Consider the following 22344-nt stretch of genomic DNA (forward strand, 5'->3'; position numbering starts at 1 on the left):
TAAAATTTGATTTTGAAGATAACAAGACCAAGTTTTAAAGGCAAATCAATTCTAAATAGCAAACACCCTTATTTGTTTGGTAAAACTTGTTAAAACGAAAATGTTCTGATCAGAATCACGAGTTCCTTGATCTTAATTACTCCCTGTTCATCTCTTTGCAGACATCCAGAATCAACCAGCAGATTGTGGCCTCAGATGGAGGGAACCGCAGCAGCTCAGTGGAGCTGACTGTTATCATCACAAACGTCCACAATCAGCCACCACAGTGGGAGCAGTCCGAATACTGGGTCACTGTGCCGGAAAACACCGTCCGAGATGCCAAGATAGTGGTGAGTTTATGATGAGAACATTGAGCCCTGAAATGGTAAAATGATAACTAAAAAACATTCAACTTTCACTTTTCAAGAAACCATTTTTTGAGATGGATTGAGCTTCGTGACATGGTGTGCTTCCTTGTTAAAGGGATGCCCATTGTCAGCAAAAATACTTGGGTATGTTTTGGTGTTTAAGTGATGCAATGTGTGCAAAGAAAATTCTCCCCACAACATTACAACACCACCAGCCTGAACCGCTGATACAAGGCAGGATGGACTCATGGACTCAGATGTCACAGCAGAAATCGAGACTCATCAGAAGAGAAGGGTTTTTTTTCCAATCTTATATTGTTCAATGTTGGTGAGTCAGTGCAAATTGTGTCCCTGGTTTGCTGTTTTTAGATGGCAGGAGTGGACCCCAGTGTGGTCTTCTGCTCCTATAGCCTATCCGTTGTATTACGTGTTACTATTGGAGTTATTGTTGACTTCTTACCAAAGCAGTCTGGCCAGTCTCCTCTGACTTATGTGTGTGGGAAGATCCCAGTGGATCAGCAGTTTCTGAAATAATCAGTAATTTCAGAAATAATCTCAGAAATAATCAGACCATCCAGTCTGGCGTTCAAAGTCACTTAAATCACCTTTCTTCCTCACTCTGATGCTTGGTTTGAGCTTCTACGGGTCATCGTGAGCATATCTGCTGCCAGTTTGGCTGATTAGATATGTTCATTAATGAGCATTTGAACAGGTGTACATAACAAAGTGGCTTGTGAATGTATGACTGAAAAGGTGCCGGTCTGGGAACTGAAGCACGCGTTTCTTTTCATCAGTATCAGTAGCCCTAAGAGCTCGAAGGTGACATGGGCGTGAGAAGGGGATGACTCGTAAAAATGGAGGAATATTTAAACTCAGTCACCCTCCTGCAGCAGTAAAAGAGTTCTATTTCATTTACATCCTGCTTCACGTCTGTGCACAGCACCCCGAGGAGGCTAGAGATACTCTTTCTTCTTCTTCATCCCTCTCTCCTCACTTTCCAGCTCATCCATCCCTCTCTCTCTGTGTCAGCACGTTTAACCGAGCACTTCTAAATATTTTCTGCCGAGCAAACAACAAACCAGCCCCGAGTCTGTCTCACCTGACTCACTGCAATCTCACACACACACACACACACACACACACACGCACAAATGCACACACACTTTGCTTGTAAACCTCTGGTGATTTTTTTTCCTCTTTTGATCCCTCCATCCTAATTTGCTTCCTATTCCTAAGCTGATGGTTTAGAAGGTAGAGGAGTTTTTACCCTCCAGCTGCTCGATTTCATGGAGGTTAGTCAGTTTTCAAATAGTTGGAGGGTAAGTGTAATCCTGTGTGTGTTCGCGTGTTGTTGTGCTTCTTTTCGACACCGTGTTTTCGCTGAAAAGACGATGATGGTGATTGGGGTTCCCACCCACAGCTCCATCTGTCAGAGATGATTGAGCAGAGCAAGAAAATTACACCTGCTGTCGGAGCGTCACAATGGACTCCTATCACCTCAGAAAAACAGACGTTTAATTATTGTCTTTAACCTGACAGAGGCTGTATGATGCAGTGAGAAGAAGTGAAGAGGGGTGCTAAATTAGGGAAAGGAAAGCTTTATGGTACTGAAAGATGGATTAAAAAAAAGGCTGTGTGGATTTTAGTCTTTTTATGTTGACAGTAGGAGAAATATAAAATAACACGAGCTTTCTCCTTTAATCAGATGATACAGTTGCATCTGAAAGAATACACTTTACACGAATGTGTTCCTTGTTGAATGTGTCTTGTTTTGTTCAAATTAACTGTGGGAGTGAGATTTTTCTCCCTTCATCAATGTTTCATCTCCTTCATTTTTCATTCCTCTAGAAAAGGCTGAATCTTTCCACTACGCTCTCCCTGTCAAAAAGTATTACCTGAAAGCTGAGCCCAGATGCACAACTGTTGGACAAAATACTGGCAAAGGAAAAACAAAAAACTGTGATCAACTGAGAATCATCTGTCTGCATGTTGAAACCATGTATACATAATGTTTTATGAGCAATAAATTCAGTGGACAAATATGTTAAGTTACCCAAACCTGGCTACATATACAAAACAATGGAAGGCTGAAATGTCTCCTCCCTCTCTTCCTCCTCCCTCCTTTGTCTCCCCTGCGGTGTTAATTGCGCTGAGGAGGAACTGTTGTTTTAAATTTAGCAGCCTTAATAAGGTCTGTTAATCACATTGTTAACGAGGCAGAGGGAGGGAGCCGCTGCAGAGGTGGAAGATGCTCTGCGTGCGCGCGTGTATTAAATCTCCATATCAATAAGCTGAAGTCATCTCCTGCTTATGTGTGTGAGAGTCGCATGTTATAATAGGCCTCCTCATCAGCTGATTTCCTCTTGTTTTCTTCCTCATCCTGTTGATGTTTTTAGTGTTCGCTCTTATGCAAACACTTTCTCTCATGGCCACAAATGACTTTAAATATTCTCTTAGATTTACCTTAAAATCTATCTTCTAGCTATCCACTGATGCTTAAAAATCATTTGGAAAGTATAAAAAGAAGTTCATTTCAAGCATCTGATAAAAGAGAATATGTCTGATGTATTGCAGTATCACACAAAATGAAGGAATTTCTGACCTGTGTGCATTGCAGTTTTTTGAATAGCGTGCAATAGGGATGGACAGTTGTCTGCCTTTTCATATCACCATATTTTCATTATGAAAGACTGCAGATAAACAATCCAGTCGCCATCGGGCATATGGGCCAGAGAACCTTCTATGTAATCACTCATGTTAAATGTCAGCATGGGCAATTCTACAGTGTGGTATTTTGGTTCATTTTATTAGAAAAATATGCAAACGAGAACAACTACATTTTGAATTCAGCTCCAGAAAACACAGGGAATATGATAACAGAGAGCACAGTGGGGGGTTGGGGGGGGGGGGGGGGCGTTGGAAGACACCGTCCATCTCTTTCTTTCGGCTGATTTGTATCAGTTTAATAAGGCTACCCACGTGACGGGCTGATAAATGAGATAATAAGACATGAAACACACGAGGCAGAAACACTAATTATGTTATTTCCCAGATAAATAAGCAAAGGAGCCATTAAAAGTGTAATTACCACATGTAAGCATCAAAAAATGGAGCAGACCCCTACAAACACACACACCAACCCTGATGACCCCACCTTACCCTTTTCAGCTGACTGCTAACTGTTAGCATTTGAAGCTGACAGGGCAATCTGTATTCCAGCTGCTGAATCACTCTCAGCACCAGCCGCACCAGCTGAGAGCGATCTGCTGCGATATCTCCACGGGCATTAATCTGTGTGGGAGAGGAAGGCAGACACTGATCAGCTTAACTTCAGCACGCTGCACTGATGTCTAATGAGATGATTTCTCATTAGTCCTGATTCCATACACTCTGCTGCTTCGGCCTGCTGTGAGGCTGAGCCACGCTCCACTAACATACCCTCGCGCAACTCTTCACCTGAAACCGGATGCCTTCATCTCGGGCTGTTTGTGAGATTTTAGATTAACATCCTGTTTAAAATTTTTAAGAGACTACCAATGGAAAAACCAAACAAGAAAGTCAGAGTCTCATCTGTCCTTTATAACTGCTGCAGGAAAGCAAAATGGATTAAAAGTCAATTTTATACTCATCAGTTAAAAATCAATATAACAAGGAGAGATCGTTTGGAAGTAAAGATGAAATTAATTGGAGAAACAGCGTGTAACATAAAATTCTTTTCGGTTAATAGATTCTGATGAAAATCCACATCTTAGAGCAGATGATATGAAAAGTAGGAAATAGAGATGGGAACCCCCGGAGTTCAGACAGTTGTAGTGGAACACAGTTAGCAAATGACTTGAAGTGGCTTCGGTTGAGATGTTCTGCAATCTGGATAAGATGGAGATGAAGTGGAGGAAGACTGCATGATAGATGGTCTGAAAGGTAGTAGAGAAGTAGCACAGTGGCAATAATATTTGCAGAACAGGGATGCATGCAAATACAAGCAGGCAAGAATTAAATGTTAGAATTAAGTGTTTTTCTCTGTGTGTGAGAGTGTGTAGTCATCCCAGCATACTAAGTAGTTGGTAAATGCATTAGATTGAGACTGTTGGAGCTGCTGTGGTCACTGGGTCTGAGGGCTGAAAGGGTTTCAGTGTTTGAAGTGGCAGACAGCATTTCTCACTCAGGGGAAACATGTTACCTCTTGTGGAAGTGACGACAAGGGCGACGGTTGTTCAGAGGTGATTTTTGTCCTTACACTGGAGCTGAGATAGGTTCTCCCCTGCTTTCAGTCTTTGCTCGAAGCCACCATGTCCTGAACTAAAGGGGTTAAATGATTCTGTACTGACTGTACTTTATATTTATAGTGGCCATTTTACGGAACCATTTATAGATGTGGCGGTCAGGCTGACAGATGCACCGTTACACTGAATTAAGAAAAGATTTATTCGTAAGTGGTCGTCAGCAACCTTTTCTCTCCCACTCATCTGCCTGCAGGATCTTAGCAGGCATAGACAGCCCTTGCTTTCTCCTTGATTTTTCAGTCATGTCGTTGTAGGAAGATTTAAAAAAAATCATGCATGCTCCCTCCAGTAAAAGCATATTTCATCATCATTAATTATTAATACCAGAAAAACTGCTAATTAAACAGGTCGTATTGCATTTTTTCTGTCCAACAGTTCAAAACTCCTGCTTTAATGATACAAGAATGCTTCCATATTAACTGCTGTTACTCGTACAATGACCCTCTTCGCAGCTTGCTACCGAGACCACCTGACATATTTTATTTGCAGCTGAGTGGACACAGGAATCTTAGCTGAAGTTACAATCTAAATAAATGAGCCCCTTTACACTTTAGTGAACAAAAACTGTGGTGGTAAAAATCAGAGTGAGTCAATTAACTGGAAATTCATGCGCGCGTGTGTGTGTGTCTAACAATCCAGGTCATAGCTTACTGTAAAATGAGGTGGCATCACTCAGCCATGGAAAATACAGCCCCTCCTTGGCAAGGTGGGGAGTGTGCGGTCAGGAAGGACAATAGCACACACCGTATTTCCATCACTTCAAAGGACATTATACTGACTTTTTGTGCATTTCCTTCCAACTTAACCTAACTATGACCTTAACCTAAACCTGAACTCATTCTGAACATAAGCAAGAGGTTTATAGTAATAAGGTTTAATGATTTAATTTCTGTGCCCGAAAGGAGCAATATCTCCACAATGTGACTGTGTAAACAGATTTATGACTCCATTTCCCTGAGGACATAAATACACACACATACACACTTTCTCACTCTAAGGTCAGTTTAGTCTACTGCCAGGAGCATAACACAAGTCTTAAAAGCTCTGCTGCTGGTAGAAGAACAGCTCAGGACAACACACTCTGATCCAGACACATATTTTATTTTAAAAAAACACAAAAAGGACAAACATCAACAAAGCAGAAACCGAATCCTTTTTGGGTATTTTGGAAAGTTTTCACCATGAGAGCTTTATTTCCATAGAAGGACTGAGTTGCACCTCTGGCCGTTAAAACGTCGCATTCTTTGAAATGTAGTTGTGTATTTTAGGGTGTCATTTTTCTGGTGAGTGTTATAGTTTAAAGATCTGGAAGCCGTTGGAGCTGTTATAAAGATGTACGACCTCGTTGTCGACACGAGCAGCTGTGTGATAACATGATGTCATCATGAACCAGTACAGACTCTTCTTTGGCTTCTGCCTTTGACGGATTATAACGCAATGTGGGAGTAACTGCTTCAGAAATGGAGATAAGTCTGTCTCTATAAACTTGAAGCCCAAAAGGAGTAAACAGAGGTTTGAGAAGATGAGTTTCCAGTGTCTGTATATGGGATATCTTTTGTTCTGTCGGCACTGCATGTAATCTGTCTGAGTGATGATCTCTGTTCCTATTCTAGTCAGAAACGACCAACTCTGCTTGCTTTTGAAAAAGATGCACTTGTAAAAAGAACTCCAAATACCAGGCTACATATAACAACACTGAATTTCACAAAAGCAGTGTTGCCAGTTAATATTAAAGGTTGTTTAAAAATACACACATTTTTAAAACTTTTAAAACTCTTCAAACTGGATTTTAAGACCCAAAGGCATGACATCAGATCTGAGCAAACCTACATTCGTCTTCTGCAATCTCTTATCTTGCAGCATTTCTTTTAGATATCTTTTATAGATCTTGCATTTATATATTTTCTCCCATATGCCGCCTTCTAGTACTTGTATCAGAAGCTGCATTCTTCGCAATTCTAACTTGAACACTGATTTGTGAACACAAACTGAGGTTTGTGTACTCAAATCATGACAGCTTGGTTCTAAACTTCTCCATAAAGCTCAGACGTAAAGCTCTAACAACTTCCACAGTATTTTGTCCTCTATATACTTCTGTATGTTCAGGCATATCATAAATACCCCAAGTCTCAGGGATGTCGCTCATCCAAGCTCGAAATGCAGACTTTGACACTCTTTAAAGAGGACCTTTGTCTCTCACTCTCCATTCTGCTGTAAGCACTTACACCTTGGCACTTAAGCCAAAGGACACCTTGTGCATATTTCTGAATGGCCAGTTCAATCTAAAAGAAAAGCATGAATTGACACCCTGGGGTGAGAGTAAGTTGGAACTTTCCACCCAAAGATGTTTTTTTATATTAGTTACAATAGGCAAAGGAATTTTAAATGAGATTTTCCAGCTACCTGAGAAGCAAGTTATTTGTTTTGGTGGTGCTCATTTAAAATAAATAATAACATAAATATATTTACTAGCAATTAATAAATGATACACAATTCAACACGGAAGCTGGGATTAGCCACATAATTCCCTCTCTAATAATCAAAGCAAGCTGGATACTTTGCTTTAGCATTGATGAGAACTCTATAACTCATTAATGTATCTGGAATATTTGAGCAGCAGTCACTTTTGAAATCCATCACATGATCCTCAAAGGATGTCCCCAAGACTCCTGCAGTCTCCGACTTTGTACTTTAACACTGAAACACCCTTGACAGTGATCATTACTGAGGATCAACGCAGGTAAATAAAAATAAGATACCAAGATATTTAATGTGGAAAAGATGGAAAACATAGAAAAGCAAGTTACTAGTTTGACAAGTTTGATGCTATCAACTATTTTTCAAGGGTCTTTCTCATGTGAGAAATATGTTTGTACCATGAGAGAATTTCAAATCTGAATTTCAGTCTCTCCCTCACTACAAAGGTAAGTTCTGTATAATCCACCATGTCTGTGAAGTCTCAATGGCCAGCTCACGCTTGCTGTCCCTTGGTGTGCATGACATCAGTATATTTCACAGTGTCATTTCCTGTCAAGTTTTTCTTCTGCTTTTCAAATCACTCTGCCCCTTTTTCAGTGGAAAAGCGACACACACAAAGTGATGAGGAAAAGCCGTGACATTAGGAAGCTCAGGCGCACACAGTCATAATGTGCGAGCAGACGCTGGTTCTTTTGGATACAAAAACATATCTTTTGTTCTTTTCCCTCTGTCAACAGACCATCAAGGCAACATCTCCCCTCGGCGACCCCAGGGTGACCTACAACCTGGAGGAGGGTCAGGTACCGGAGACCAACATGCCAGTGCGGTTCTACATGAAACCAAACCGGGCCGACGGCTCGGCGTCCATCCTGGTAGCCGAGAACCTCGACTATGAGACGACGCGCTTCTTCACGCTCAGAGTGCGCGTGCAGAATGTCGCTGCTGTGCCGCTCGCCTCCTTTACCACGGTCTATGTTAATGTGACAGGTGAGTTTGTATGGTTAAGGGTCAAACATTTTCAACTCCTTTAGCCAGACTGCTAGTCAAAAACGTGGATTCAGTCCCATAGGTTTGTACAGGTAACCAATCAACTTACAGCTCTTTCATTTAAATAGTACAAGGCCCCTGTTGGCTATATGCACTCAGTGTGAGTGAGTCTCAAAGATGAGATATTGACTTATTTGCATATTGATAGATATGTTCACAATTCTAAATATGCTATATTGATGAACAAAGCAAAGTATTTAGTGGTTTAAAAGTTGCCATTACAAGGACTTTAAAATGAGTAGCAGAGCTCTGACCATCAAATGTAAAGAAGCCGTTGGTGAGCAACAGAAACTCGGGTGTAATGAGAGACAAGCTGGAGGAAATGATGAGAAGAGAAAGATTAATGAAGTGCGGTTCATATCCAGGGTCGTTTCTGGCAGAAAAAGAAGAAAACAGAAGCGACCGGTGGTGTCAGCTCCATGCCGTCTCCCTTTAACAGTGACTCACTTCCCAAACAGCATCTGTAGGCGGGTGGAGAGAAGGAAAGAGGAGAAAACACTTCCTGACTTTGATTGGCTTTGAACAAACCCACATCGGACGCTGTAATTGGCTTAGCGGAGCTTGAAAGTGAGCTGACAAGCTGCTTTGTGGACTCTTCAGGGTGTTTGGAGGATAATTCCTCACTAATAACTCAGTTTTCATTAGTGAGGGTAGACATAGTCCAGCTTCACTTTCTGATGGACTTTTTTTTTAAATTTTGCCTTTTTGTCTCTTTCTGCTTTATTTCACTGTAATTCATCTTTACTTTTTAATCTCCTTTACTGCTGTTCTAAAAATCCAATCTTATTTCTGTCTCTTTGCCTTCTGTCTTGCTTGTTCTTTCTTTCTGTCTTTGTTTATTTCCTGCTCACTTTTCCATTCCTTCTAGCATTTTCTTTCTCTGTCTGTTTTTAATCCACTTTAATCAGCTTTCATGGACATGACAGGCTGTATGTGTTCTTTTGCCAGATCCTTCAACAACAAAAAAATATGAATGTGGGAAAATAAAGGATATTTTTTTTCTACTGTTTCTTTTTGTTTTTTTCCCCCTCAGACGTGAACGACAACGTTCCTTTCTTTCTGTCGTCCACCTATGAGGCCACGGTTCCCGAAGGAGCGCAGATGGGCACGTCTGTGGCTCAGGTGTCAGCCACTGATCTGGACTCTGGTCTGCACGGGATGGTGAGAAACGTCTGTACTGATCGTTAATGATATTCTACTTCCTGTTCTTTTTCTGCTTCACTGCATCTCTCTGTGTTCTTCAGATCCACTATGTGATCCTGAAGGATGAAAGTGGGGACTCTCAGTTCTTCAGCATTGACTCCCACAGTGGGATCATTTTCACTCGAGCCTCTTTTGACCGTGAGCAGAAAGCTTCATATCTGATAGAGGTGCAGTCACAGGACGGCTCGGAGTCGGCCCGACAAGGCCAGCAGGGCCAGCCTAACACAGGTAACGCACAATCAGAGAGAAGGCCTGCAGTCCAATTAATATAAAAGAGATCATTTGCAGACCTTATAAAACGAAAGTCTAGAGAGTCTTGCATGTGTTTGGATACGTTGAAATTATATTCCTGAGCAAAGCCTCCGTCCAACTTTGACTCAGACACAGCCTATGTCAGGATCTTCGTCACCGATGTGAACGACAACGCCCCGGCATTTGCCCAACCGGTGTATGAGGTGAGCGTGGAGGAAGACAAGGAGGTCGGCTTCGTCCTCATCACCGTCACGGCCAACGATGAGGATGAAGGTGAGTTAGAATCTGGCAGTTTTTCTGTCTCTCTGGGATGCACCTGTTGTTGTTGCTGTCAGTGGTGGCAGTGAAGTCAGTTCTTTGTGATTTCATGTGAACTTCAGTCAAACTGATCAAAGTCTCTGACTGAGTGTGCAGTTAGTCATAAAAACAAGTGTTGAGCAAGAAATTAGGTGCGTGAACTGAATGATCTGTTGCCTGCCTCTCTGTCTCTCCCCTCTCCCATTGAGCGCTGTTTCCTTTCCATACTTTTTTATAATCTTTCTCCTCTTTTTGCCTCTTTGCTTCTGTTTGGATGATTTGCATCCCCTCTTCTCCCCTTTCTGCTTTTCTTGTCTCAATCGACTCTAATTTTCTGCTCTCTTCTTTTTTGAATTTGTCTCTTCTCTTGATTTTTCTTAAGATAAACTTTGCTCTGTATAAGGTGACATTTGTTTTCTTCCACTGCAATAGCTGGTGGTCATGTCTCATTGTAAAATCTTACATTAGAAAGTCTGGATCAGTTTAACAAAAGCACACCTACGTTTTACAGCTTAAAAACCACTTAATTTTTATTGCTGTTTATTGAGACTGTGGGCAATAAATTTGAAGAGGTTTTGTTTGTTTGTTTTTATGTGTGTCTAAATTCAAAATCAGGCTGCCCAGGTTTAAACTAATATGTTACTTGCTTTAGTGAAATTATCCAGTTTGTTGTTGTGAGACCTCACATGAAAGCTTGATCAGTGTTAAAGTGTTACCACACAGGATTTATATGGTGGATGATATTATCCATTATCTATTCAGACCTGCAAATCACTCAGTCCGCTCTTGTTGTTGATGTAATACAAAGTGGGACACGCTTAACCAGTGTGGTTCACATACACAAAGTGAATGAAAATGAATGCTCTGTTGAACTGAGAGTAAACAGTTGTGCAGACAATCGGGCTTTAGATGTGAGGCAGAATAAGGATACTCAGCATTACAGTAAATGATCTTTGATGGCACTCTTAATGTTTGCAGTTTCTGTTGTTTCTGGTCATTAGTTGAAGTTCACAGAGTGTATATTAAAGATGGATGTAGCAAAATTACACCAACAAAAGTTCCTTAAACCTGTATTATTTTTGATCGCCATTAATGGCTGACTCCTCTGTTTGCAGGCTTGATTGTACTGAAAGACCCAGAAAAATGTTGAAAGTACAATTTGTAGTAAACTTCCATGTAAATGCTTCTTTGCTCGCCCAGTGGCTGCCCACTGCTTCACTGAGTGAATGGGTTAAATGCAGAGAGGGATTTTCCCCACGGGGACCAATAAAGTACACTTTCTTTCTTTCTTTCTTTCTTTCTTTTCTTCTTTAAAAAATATCTAAATAAAATCACGAGAACCAGTGTGGCACCCATCTGTTTATAACTGTTAACTAATCATTTATAGTTACTTGTGTAACTTTGTTTACTTTGTTTAATGCACCAAATAGAGGTAGCAGTCTTAGTTTTATTCTGTTTTCCATTGTGTACTAATTATAAAACCGTTTAAATGTATTCAGACTTCACAATAAAACTGAATACAAAGCCCAAGTCTATACCACATGAAAACATGTACTTTTAAGCTCTACACTTCCCATAGGTCTCCAGATGACTAACGTGAACAGAAATGTTTTTTATTGAGCTGAATTCAAATTCAACTTTATTCAAAGAGCTCTTTCCAGGCCCTTGTACTGTAAGGTAAAAAACATATTGCATTAAAGGATGAACCCCCAACAATGAGATGATATCCTATGAGTGAGCATTTAGTGACAGTGTGAAGGAAGAACTCAGTTCATATATTCTGGATTTAACAGGGAAGTAGATAAAAAGAAAAGCTAGTTAAAACAGACTAATATGGGATAAATATCTCTCTTTCTATTTCCTGTTAGTACTCTCACTGCAGTGTTTTGGATCAGCTGAGGGTTTTTCATGAAACTTTTAGATGATCCGGATAATGAGGAATTACAGTTGAGTATTTCAGCCTCAACATAATAAATCCATGAACTAGTTTGTCAGCATTACTTTCAGACAGGATTTTTTGTTTAGTTTTGACAATGCTACGAAGATGAAAGAAGGCACTCCTGTATATTTGTTTTATGTGCACATTGAAGAACATATCCTCCTCATACAGCATGTTCTCAGCTCCTCCTGTAAATTACATCGTAAATTACATATCGTCCCTATAGTTTTACTGATTTGTGTCATCTGGCTTCACAAATAAATACAACTGGTTGTTATCTGCATGGCATTGGAAATGTATGCATTGTTTTCTAAAGATATTACCTGAGAGACCCATGTGTAAATTAAAAGGTATTGGTCCGAACTCAGGACCCTGTGGAACTCCATGACTAACTTTTATGCATGACAAAGAATCCTCATTTATAAAAACGAATTGACTTGATTATGTTTCAAATCAGTGCATTTTCTTTAATCTAAGTGGCATGCATGGTAGGTTTTGGTTAACAGTAATTAGTCTCACACTGATAAGAAATTAGCTTCGTTAAACTGATAATGTTAGATAAGTAAACATTGCTTCTCAAGCTGCGCCTCCCACATTTTGGAAGCACCAGAATGTTAAATTACCTTAACCTACGTGACAGTATTTTAAATTATAGCATTTTTGGTTTAACCTACTTACCTAACATCAGAGTGCCTCCATTCATATTTGATATACAGGTTATGTGGAAAGTATTCTTGCTTTTTTTGTTGTTGTTTGCTTTGTTTTCTTTTTTTGGAGGGTAATTGGGTAGTTGTGTCTGTGCTAACAGAAGTACATTTAAGTAGTTTTAAAAACTGATTTTAAAATTTTCATGCTCTTCAGTTTTCTTAATTTATTAGTCCCCGTTCTCCTCACTGTTGTCACTCGTCTCCACTCTCCTTATTTTCTCTCCTCTGTTTTATCTCCTTCTCTCTTCTTTTCTTGCTGTCACAGCTCGTTAGCGAGTGCCGCTGCTCCCTTGAGGTCGGCGGTTTTGATGTTTGTCTCTTTGTTTGTGTTTGTCCCTCATTCCTCTTCCTCCTCCGCTCTAAACCAATAAGCACCAGGAGGCAAAAAAAAGGAAAAATATCAGCAAACAACAAAAAACAAGCCTCTCTCTCTTCTACTCTCTCTCTTAATGACAGCTGTTGGCGTCAGATCAACGCCTTTGAGGTTTTCTATACTCAGAGCATGAGTGAAGGAAAGAAGAGTGATGTCTTATTATTTATTTTTCTTTTTGTAATCTTTAACCTTTTTTTTTTCTTGTTGACTGCAATATACTTTTATACGGTGTGACACAGTCTACCTCCTATTCATCTTCTATATTCACCCTGATTCCCTGAGGAGTTCCCCAAACTTCCAGTCACTCGTCTTCCACTGTCTCCTTTCTTAATACTTTTTCCCACAGTTTGAGCAGACTTCCGAATTGAGCCATTTACTGAATTTCTTAAAAATAGAAATAAGGAACACCTCGGCACGCAACCAAACTTGCTATAGGCTTCGCTAACAAGCTATAGCGCTTAAAAGAATATCTGGATGAATTTCAGTCCAAGTCGTTCCTGCACTTTTGCATGTTGGCTGGTAGCAGCAGAGTACATGTGTAATTGAGAGTTTATAAATACCATGTTGCATGACTCATAAAGCCAGAATGACAGCAGAAATACCATCAGTCATGTCATATTTGCAGAATGCACATCCCTTTTTAAAGTTGTGATTCTCTTTTTTTTTAGTTTGTCTGTTATTTCTATGACCACTAATTGCTATCCCCAGAAAATATTGAGATCTTTAGCAAAAACACTCAGTGGTCTGACAGGTAGGCAGGATAGTCAGACTTATCTAGAAGAGAATACAAAGTAATAATCTATCAGCTCTTTTCTAACTACAGTTGTAATTGAAGTTATTGAAAACAGAAATCATACATTCAAATAAGCCATTAAAGCAATCTGTTAGCAAAGGTACTTACATTTAACTTAGAACTGTCATTTTTTTGTTGATCATATAGTCTTCTGAGTCAAAATTAAATTTCCCCTTTCATGTGGAACATTTGACTGACACATGCCAACTGTTCATAATGTAAATGAAGTCATATAAGGATGTTATTATCTATAAAGTTACGAGGTTACATCCCGCAAAACATGAGGAGGAATAAAAGTAACATTTTAAATGCAAACAGAAATCCCCACAAGCTGAAAAAGTTACACTGTGATGGGACGTTAGAGACTATTCTATAACTATTTCTTACTGCAAAGTTAAAAAAATATTTATACTAAAATATTTGGTATGAAAAAAGGAAGGTTAGCCCTGTAGTACACTGGTAACCTGTCCAGGAAGTACCCCACCCCTCACTCTAGGCCCACTTGACCCTAATTTTGATTACAGTTTTTCTCGATTGCTAAAACACATTTCTTGAAACTACGCCTCATATCCTCACAACAGTAAACACAAATCCATAACATCTCACTCAATTCCCCAAACATCCTATTTCCAGGTCAAAATGAAGCTCTACACTCAAAACTATTCACTCCTGCTGAAAAACCAAACTTTGCCCTCAGACATCAAACACAAGCCCTCAAAAACACACACACTACAACAGAGTTTTGCACACTGGTACAATTAATTCAAAACAATAGTTCCAAAACAATTAGGTTGCTTATGGTTCTCCCCTTCAAAACCCTTGTCACATGATAAACACAAAAGACGCAACCAATGTATGTACAGTGGCACATTGTCATTCATGTACTATACAGTACAACACACACCAGAAACATTATCCCACCTCAGCATCTTGTCTTTGGTCTGGGTCAGGCCAGAGAATCTCATCCACATCACAGGCTATATTGGCCCCAGCCAGGCAGCGGGGGTAAAATCCTCTTGCATGCCTGATCCACCCCTGGCATGCATCTACTGATATGTCTAGGCAGGCTTCTTCCATGGCCTGAAGGAGGTGAACACGGACATAAGGTTCTCGGTCATACACTTTCCACCGCCATGCCGAAAATAACGCCTCTATCGGGTTTAGAAAGGGAGAGTATGCAGGCAGAAAGATATTAGAAAACCTTGGGTTATTGGTAAACCAGTCACGAACCAGAGCAGCGCGATGGAAGCTGACGTTATCCCACACAACAACGTAGTGAGGCTGCTCTGGCTGTGCTGGTTCCCTGTAGTCCAGCTGGAACATATGTTGTCTTAAACCATCAAGAAAAGCAAGGAGAAGCATAGTGTTATAGGGTCCTAGTACGGCATGGCGGTGGAGTACCCCTCGTTGGCTGATGGCTGCGCACATAGTGACATTCCCCCCACGCTGATCAGGGACATTTACAATAGCCCGATGGCCAATTATGTTCCTCCTTCTTTTGGTCAGGTTAAAACCTGCCTCATCCACAAAGATTATTTCATGGGGAACAGGCCGTCCTTCAATCTCAAAGATTCTCTGCAAAACACATAACACAGTAGAGTCAATCGGTACCCTGAACCACAGTTCAAGAGTGCTGAAATGGCAGCATAAACTGCCATGCTGTGATGGTACACAATACTTTATACAGTATCAAAACTCATACCTGAACATATTCCACACGTTGGTTTTTCACTCTGTCAGAGTTTCGTTCGAAAGGGACTCGGTATGCCTGTTTCATCCGGAATTGATTCTTTCGGAGGATGCGGTCAATTGTGGAGAGGCTGATGGCATTTATGCCTCGAAAAAGATGATCATCCTTAATCACTCTCCTTTGAATCTCTTGCAGGCGGATTACATTATTTGCAATTACCATGTTTACAAGTTCCCTCTCTTGCTCCTCCGACAAAAGCCTTAACCTGCCTCCACCAGGTGGTCGTCTCTGTGTCCTACAAAAATAGAAGCACTCATTAGTGTAACTGTCACACATTCATTTTACAGGCAAATAATGGAAACATACTGAAACTCAAGACACATAAGTTCAGTAACTTAAACATTACTGTACAAAGCAGTCTTACTGCAAGTACACCTACCTGTTTTCCTCCCTGACGGTTCTGATGATGGAGGCAACAGTGAAGCGACTCAAATTTGGTTGTACTCGTTGCCCAGCCTCCCTCATAGTCATCCCATGGACAAGGACATGGTCAACTAAAGTGGCTCGAATTTCATCCGAGACTGACTGTCTTGTTGCCCTTGCTCTTCCCCTTCCTTGTCGCCGTCGTTCTCCACCTCCACCTCCTCCACCACGTCCTCCTCCTTCACCACGTCCTCTTTCTCCACCACGTCCTCTTCCTTTGCATCTCTTTGGATCCATTGTTTCAAACCTGAATGAGCTGACTTTGGCCCTTTTATCTATCCATCGCAGGTTCTGATTGGTGTGTGCTAAATTTTGACTCCTAGTGTTTCCACCTGGTTAATTGTGTGCTAATTGAGCTCAAGCTATGCTGACTTAAGTTAACATTATTGCATGCTAGTGCTTTCTAAATGACTACATGGTGTAAGCACTGTAAAATGTAGGGATTTGTGTGTAGAGTTTTGCAGTAACAGTTCACCAAATTTGAGTCATGTGTCAAAGCAGGGAATAGTGTTTATAGTTCAGGGAAATGGGTGAGCTTTTTGACCAATAGCGTTACGGTTTTGAAATTTTAGTTTAGAGGCCTGGTTATAGTGTTTAAGCAATCGAGAAAAACTGTAATATAAGAAAACAAATAAATTGAAAACAGAAGTTTCACTTTATTTTCTGGCCCTTGACTTGTTGATTAATTTATGGTTCATTTTCATTTGAGCACCTTCATAAACCCTGTAAATTCTTTTTCTCTGGGAGCGCTCCATATTTTGAGGCTTGTGTCTGAAAATCTGCTTTGCTTTCTAATTTTTATTGAAAGTAGTTCAGTCAGTCAGTTAAAATAGCTGTTTTATTTATTTTTCTCTTTTTTTATTGTTTTGTCTTTTTTATGTGGCCTTATTCCTGGAAATGTCTAGATTTAGTATTTTACCCCCCTCAGACTGATCCCGTGAGGTTCTGAAAGACGCTGAACACTGGATTAAGAGATGCTAAGATTGCAAAAAGCTGTACAAATCTTTAACCTTTTTTTCTTGCTGACGCTTTATCCCCACTTTTTTTGTCTCGCCAGAGACTCCCCGTAGTAATCAACAAACACTCCTCGGCCCTATACCACTTGGGGGTCCAAAGGCTCAGATAAAGAAAACCAGCCGTGTTGGCTTAAACATCCCTTAAACCTTCCTAACAGGCACGTTGGTAAGGGTGAGATTAACTAAACCCCCAGATCTGATCCATGCTGAATCAGCTCTGTGAGCGTAAAAGAGGGAGATCAGGGTGAAATGTTTGTAAATATTTATCATATGTCCATAATAACTGCATCTTTCTACCTCTAATAACTCGGTTGTTAAGTTCTAGTCATATTTGGTGGTTAGATATAACTAAACCTTAATTAGATTGTTTTCAGTGTTTGCTCTGTTGTTGCTCTTTTGTGATTTGCTTTTTATAGATTATAGCTCAGTATCTTAAAAAGTAACAATTGCAGTTCAGTGGCTGCACTGAATTGCTATGTTTGCATTTCTGTAATTACAGTTATTAGAAGACATGCGGGCGTTTGATTCACTGTTTCCTGAATCAAGAGAAATACCTTGTGTCACTTACTTTCTCTTACTGCTTTGTCTCTATTGTGAGAGCAGCAGAATCCAACACTTTGGTAGACAAACATTAGCACTGCCATCTGCCCTCCTAATGTTATCTTTAAGAGTGCTATGTTGCAATATTTTTAATGTGCTTCTATTTATATTTTGTTGAACATTTTTGTAATTACATTATCACATATGTTCACAGAACTCAAAGCAATCATTACTGTAAAATATAAAAAAGATTTCCGTGAATAACTGTTTTCTCTGACCTGTTTTTTTAACTTAGTCCAATTTTGCAATTTTTTACTTGCTGCCCAAACCTTTCTAGTTTCAGGTCTGTTCAAGTTATCAGTCAGTCGCCTTTTGAAAAATGACAGTTGGCAAAGCGACAAATCTGTCGTTCATTTGTCATCAAACTGTTGATTTATTTTTCCTGGAAAATAATATGCTGGTGAATAGTGAGCACGGACTTCTAGCCCATACTGATTTGCAGTCCTCGCCGTTGTCCATTATGTAATGCATAAAAGTTGTTTTATCTATCTTGTGTTTTATTGCACAAACACTGGCTTGCATGAGCTGATTCACATTCTTCTACAGTGAACATGTCCATGTTTCCAAAATGGCAAATGAGTCATTTTCATTATCATCTTATTGCAAGCTATGCAGATTTTAGGCTCATTTACCTCTGATGCATTTTGGTGTTTTTTCAGTCAGATTCCTTCCCATGTTATATGGAGATCAGATACATTGTTTATATGCATGTGTAGAGCATGTGTGTACATGTTAGGCAGATTAAAAAGTGTGCGTGTGTGTGTAATGCTAACTGAAGGTGAAAAAAATCAAACTCCTGAAAGCTCCAATCTCAAGTTTGATTAGCTGTAAACAGAACTCAAGGTTTTATCCTCTAAAATGCAGCAAAGCAGCCGTCACCTTGGCTTCAGCTGTGTGTGTGTGTGTGTGTGTGTGTGTGTGTGTGTGTGTGTGTGTGTGTGTGTGTGTGTGTGTGTGTGTGTGTGTTGTACATTATGACCACAGTTTGTTGTTGAAGCTGACAGATGTTGAAGCACCGGTGACCTTCATTCCAGACATAAACTGTAGGTCACTCAAACACAATTACCAGGGACTAAGCGCACATACGTACACACACGCCAACGCTTTCCTTTGCTGAATAGTTCCTGCATTTGTTTCAGCTTGATTTGGTGTTTGTTGTAATATAACCTAAGGTAGAGTTGAGGTGACGGGGGAAGGGCGGGTTTAGATTACCTCTCTTTACCCCCTCCTCTCCAACCTAAAGCTGATTAGGTGCAGCAGCTTTTGTCACCCGTCGTGTTTTCTGGGTAAATTTGGTCCTACTAGTGTAAAAAAACTGCCGAACTAAGATCATCTTGTAATGAGATCAAGGGGCTTTTTTAAAATTCTGCTGAGTCTGGCGTTTCAGTCTCGCGTCGCCCCTGGGTTTAGTACACATGCACAACTACCTACTACTGCAGTGAAGTTGAGCTAATGAAGTATGTGTGAATGTGAGTGATTGTTCATGTAATTTTACATTGTACTGAATGGAGGTGATGGTTATGATGGTTAGGATTGGATGGATCTGGGACACAAAGGTTCCTGATTTGCAGTCCAAAGTCAAGCCATCAGAGTGTGTAACAATTCTACTAAATGAAGCTTAGCCTGTTTGCTAAGTTGAGTTTGTTGCTGCATTTAGATACCACACTTCAGTCACTGCAACACAGCTTTAATCATAGCAGTGTTTAAGCCCTCAGCGAGCTGCTTATTCTTCTCTCCTTGCTGCCTTTAATGCAGTCTCTGAGTCCCCTGAGGTGGTAAGTTTGTATCACCCTTTCACAACAGGAAACCATATTGGCTTCCTGACCTTAGCTCAGCAGGGAGAGGGGGGACAATGAGGTCAAAGCCCAGAAAAACCAAAATTAATGTTGAACGTGTTTGTCATATTTATACATACAATTGTAACACACCTTTCCGTATTAGACCTTCCATCTGGTCTTTAGCAAAATATTCATCATCTGCTGGTAGCAGTGCACATACCTATTGTTCTAGGTTTTCCTACTAACAGACGAAACCATTGCCTCAAACTAATAAACATGAAACAGTGTGTTTTAAAGATGTGTCCTGTAGGAGAGCCCCAGAAATCTGAGTTTTTCCCCCTTTATACTTGAAAATTGTTTGCAGGCCTTGATTATTCTCCAGACAGACTGTTAAGATGCTCCACGATGATTTGCAAGCAAAACAAAAATGCAAAAATCCCATGCTTTTGCCCTTTCCTGTGCATCATCTTTAGGGACCACTGTACACAGTTTATAAGCAAACAGTGTTTAATGCTCTATCGCAGTTCCTCATCTCCAGGCCAATGCTATGTTTACATTTTATGAAATTAAAACTATACCAATATTTATTACTTGTGAAAACATTATTTTTATAGTTTTGTATCAGTTAAATTGTCACTTACACTCATTTGTTATGTACGCCTGTTCAACTGCATCTAATGACCCAATCACGTGGAAGAAATTCAGTGCATCTAGACATGTAGACAGAGAGGAAAAAAAACACCAGAATGTGGAAGAAAAGTGATTTAATTGACTTTACAGTTTTTCTCAGTCGCTTTGGTGCGTTTCTCAGATCAGAATTGAAATTCTCATAACTATTAGTTCAACCTCCACAACACTCAGTCATTTGTGCACATCATAGTAGCAATTTCTCCTCTCTCTGAACAAACTGCAAATGATTTTGGACATGAATCAGTTGCTTCCATACATTTCCCTGCTGCTTTCTGACATTTCCATTTGCTTATGTCATGTCAGTCAAAAGTAATCATACCTATGGATGCTGAATAGTCGTTCCCAATAAAACTAATATTCATACATCCATTGCTTGAGTCATCACACACAAAATTGTTGAACTAGTTATCACATGCCAAATATTGGCCATCTGTCAAGCAAATCCTATACCTTTCTGTATCATTGTTCCTGGAAATGTCTCCGAAATTGAACAATTGATCTCGGGTGAATTACAGCTGTCACTCATGAGGAGGCGTGTGAAAGTTTAGTTGTAACCAATGACAAACAACTTGTTCACTGTCAATTATGGATGAATCCTGTGAATCCCCAATTGGCAAGCATATATAAACTGCGCAGGAGCTAGTGTGTACCATTTCTACACTTCTGTGACACAAAATGGAAGGTCAGCACCGTGGAAGAGGGGTGAGGATGCGGGGAGGAAGGGGAAGGGGAAGAGGGAGAAGAGGCAGATATAGGCGGATTCCTAATGAAATAAGGGCTACAGTTGTGGACCATGTTGTCAATCACGGCCTCACCATGGAGGAGGCTGGTCGAAGGGTGCAACCCAATATTGGAAGAACTACTGTCAGTTCAATCATTCAAACATTCCGTAGGGAAAACAGGTATGCAAACAGTAATACACTGTACTGTACTGTGCCATCTCAGACACATCACATGTTACTGTACTGTATTTGCAATTTCACAAAAAGTTTACTCTGCACCACATAGGATTGTAAGACAACCTCGCGGAGGCGGAAGAGGGCCCCTTTTTACCCCACAGCAAGAAGAAGCCATTTGTGCAATGGTCATTGCAAACAATGCAATAAAGCTGAGAGACATACAAAGCGCTGTCATAGAGAATTACACGGTATTTGGCAATATTGAATCTGTTTCAATTTCAACAATTGACAGAGTACTCAAGAAAAATGAAATCCACATGAGCAAATGGCCCTGCTAGCAGCCATGGATGCAGCATGTGACGACATCACAGCAGGGTCCTGCAGAGGATGGATTCGCCACTCCAGGAGATACTTTCCTCGCTGCATTGCAAGGGATAACATCTGTTGTGATGTAGATGAAAATATGTGGCCAGACAGACAGGAACGTCTGGATGTGTCAGAATGATTTACTGTACTGTTACATGTGCTGTTTATTGTTCACATTAGTGCACAGCTCTACCAAATGGGTGATTTTATGTTTACATGTATTCTACAGTGCACAAGTGACTGTAGCATATTTTTCTTTTGCACAATTCTGTAGGATTACAAACACTTCTACACAATGGAAATGTGAAACGTACGTATTCAGTGTCTCAGTTACTCCCAAGACTCCCATAACATCTACAGTGACTTTACTGCACATTTCAGATGGCTGTACAGGTAGGCCATAGTGCTGTCGTCAGCATTTTCAGGTGTCACCAATTGTTTTTGCAATGGGAAACACTGAAATTATAAACTGTCATAGTGGAAACATGAATATGCCATTTGACTATCTTGTTCATAAAGATGGTGTCAAGACTTTTCATTTTGATGGCACTGACAGTTTCATTGACATGGATACTTGCTTTTGAGGTATGGATAATCAATTCTGTGCATGTGACGTGCTTTTGCAGGCTATCCACTAGGTTTTGCAGTTTGCACTAATTGTTTTGGGAAATGCACTAACTGCTGTGCAAATGTTAATGGTGTTCTGAGAAACGCACCAAAGCGACTGAGAAAAACTGTAAATGCAGCATGGTTGTTGGTGCCAGATGGGCTGGTCGGAGTATTTCAGAGACCTGTGATCGAATGGGATTTTCACATATCCAGTCATTGGAAGTTCTGTGGGTGAAAATGGTTCTAACTGATTCGAACAGATAAGAAAGCAACATCAACTCACATAACAACTCATTAGAACCAAATATGCAAAGGAGTATGTCTGAATGCACAACACCTTGAAACAGACAGACAGACAGACAGACAGACAGACAGATAGATAGATAGATAGATAGATAGATAGATAGATAGATAGATAGATAGATAGATAGCCTCCACAGTCAACAGATCTTCTTCAGATCAGAGCACCTTGAAAATGTGGTAGAAAAGGAGAT

At 40.2% G+C, this 22344-nt stretch overlaps 1 protein-coding gene across 1 annotated transcript in view; it reads left to right on the forward strand.

Moving 5' to 3' along the window:
• Positions 1 to 22344, forward strand: part of LOC113031425 (neural-cadherin) — a 141365-nt gene that overhangs the window by 83797 nt on the left and 35224 nt on the right. Inside the window, exons 12-16 of the mRNA XM_026183492.1 lie at positions 162 to 329; positions 7846 to 8095; positions 9189 to 9316; positions 9400 to 9586; positions 9740 to 9883. Coding sequence (XP_026039277.1) covers positions 162 to 329; positions 7846 to 8095; positions 9189 to 9316; positions 9400 to 9586; positions 9740 to 9883 — 877 coding nt within the window. The remainder of the gene's footprint in view (positions 1 to 161; positions 330 to 7845; positions 8096 to 9188; positions 9317 to 9399; positions 9587 to 9739; positions 9884 to 22344) is intronic.

This window comes from Astatotilapia calliptera, chromosome 11 (genome assembly GCF_900246225.1).
Source record: "Astatotilapia calliptera chromosome 11, fAstCal1.2, whole genome shotgun sequence".
Classification (NCBI taxonomy): domain Eukaryota; kingdom Metazoa; phylum Chordata; class Actinopteri; order Cichliformes; family Cichlidae; genus Astatotilapia; species Astatotilapia calliptera.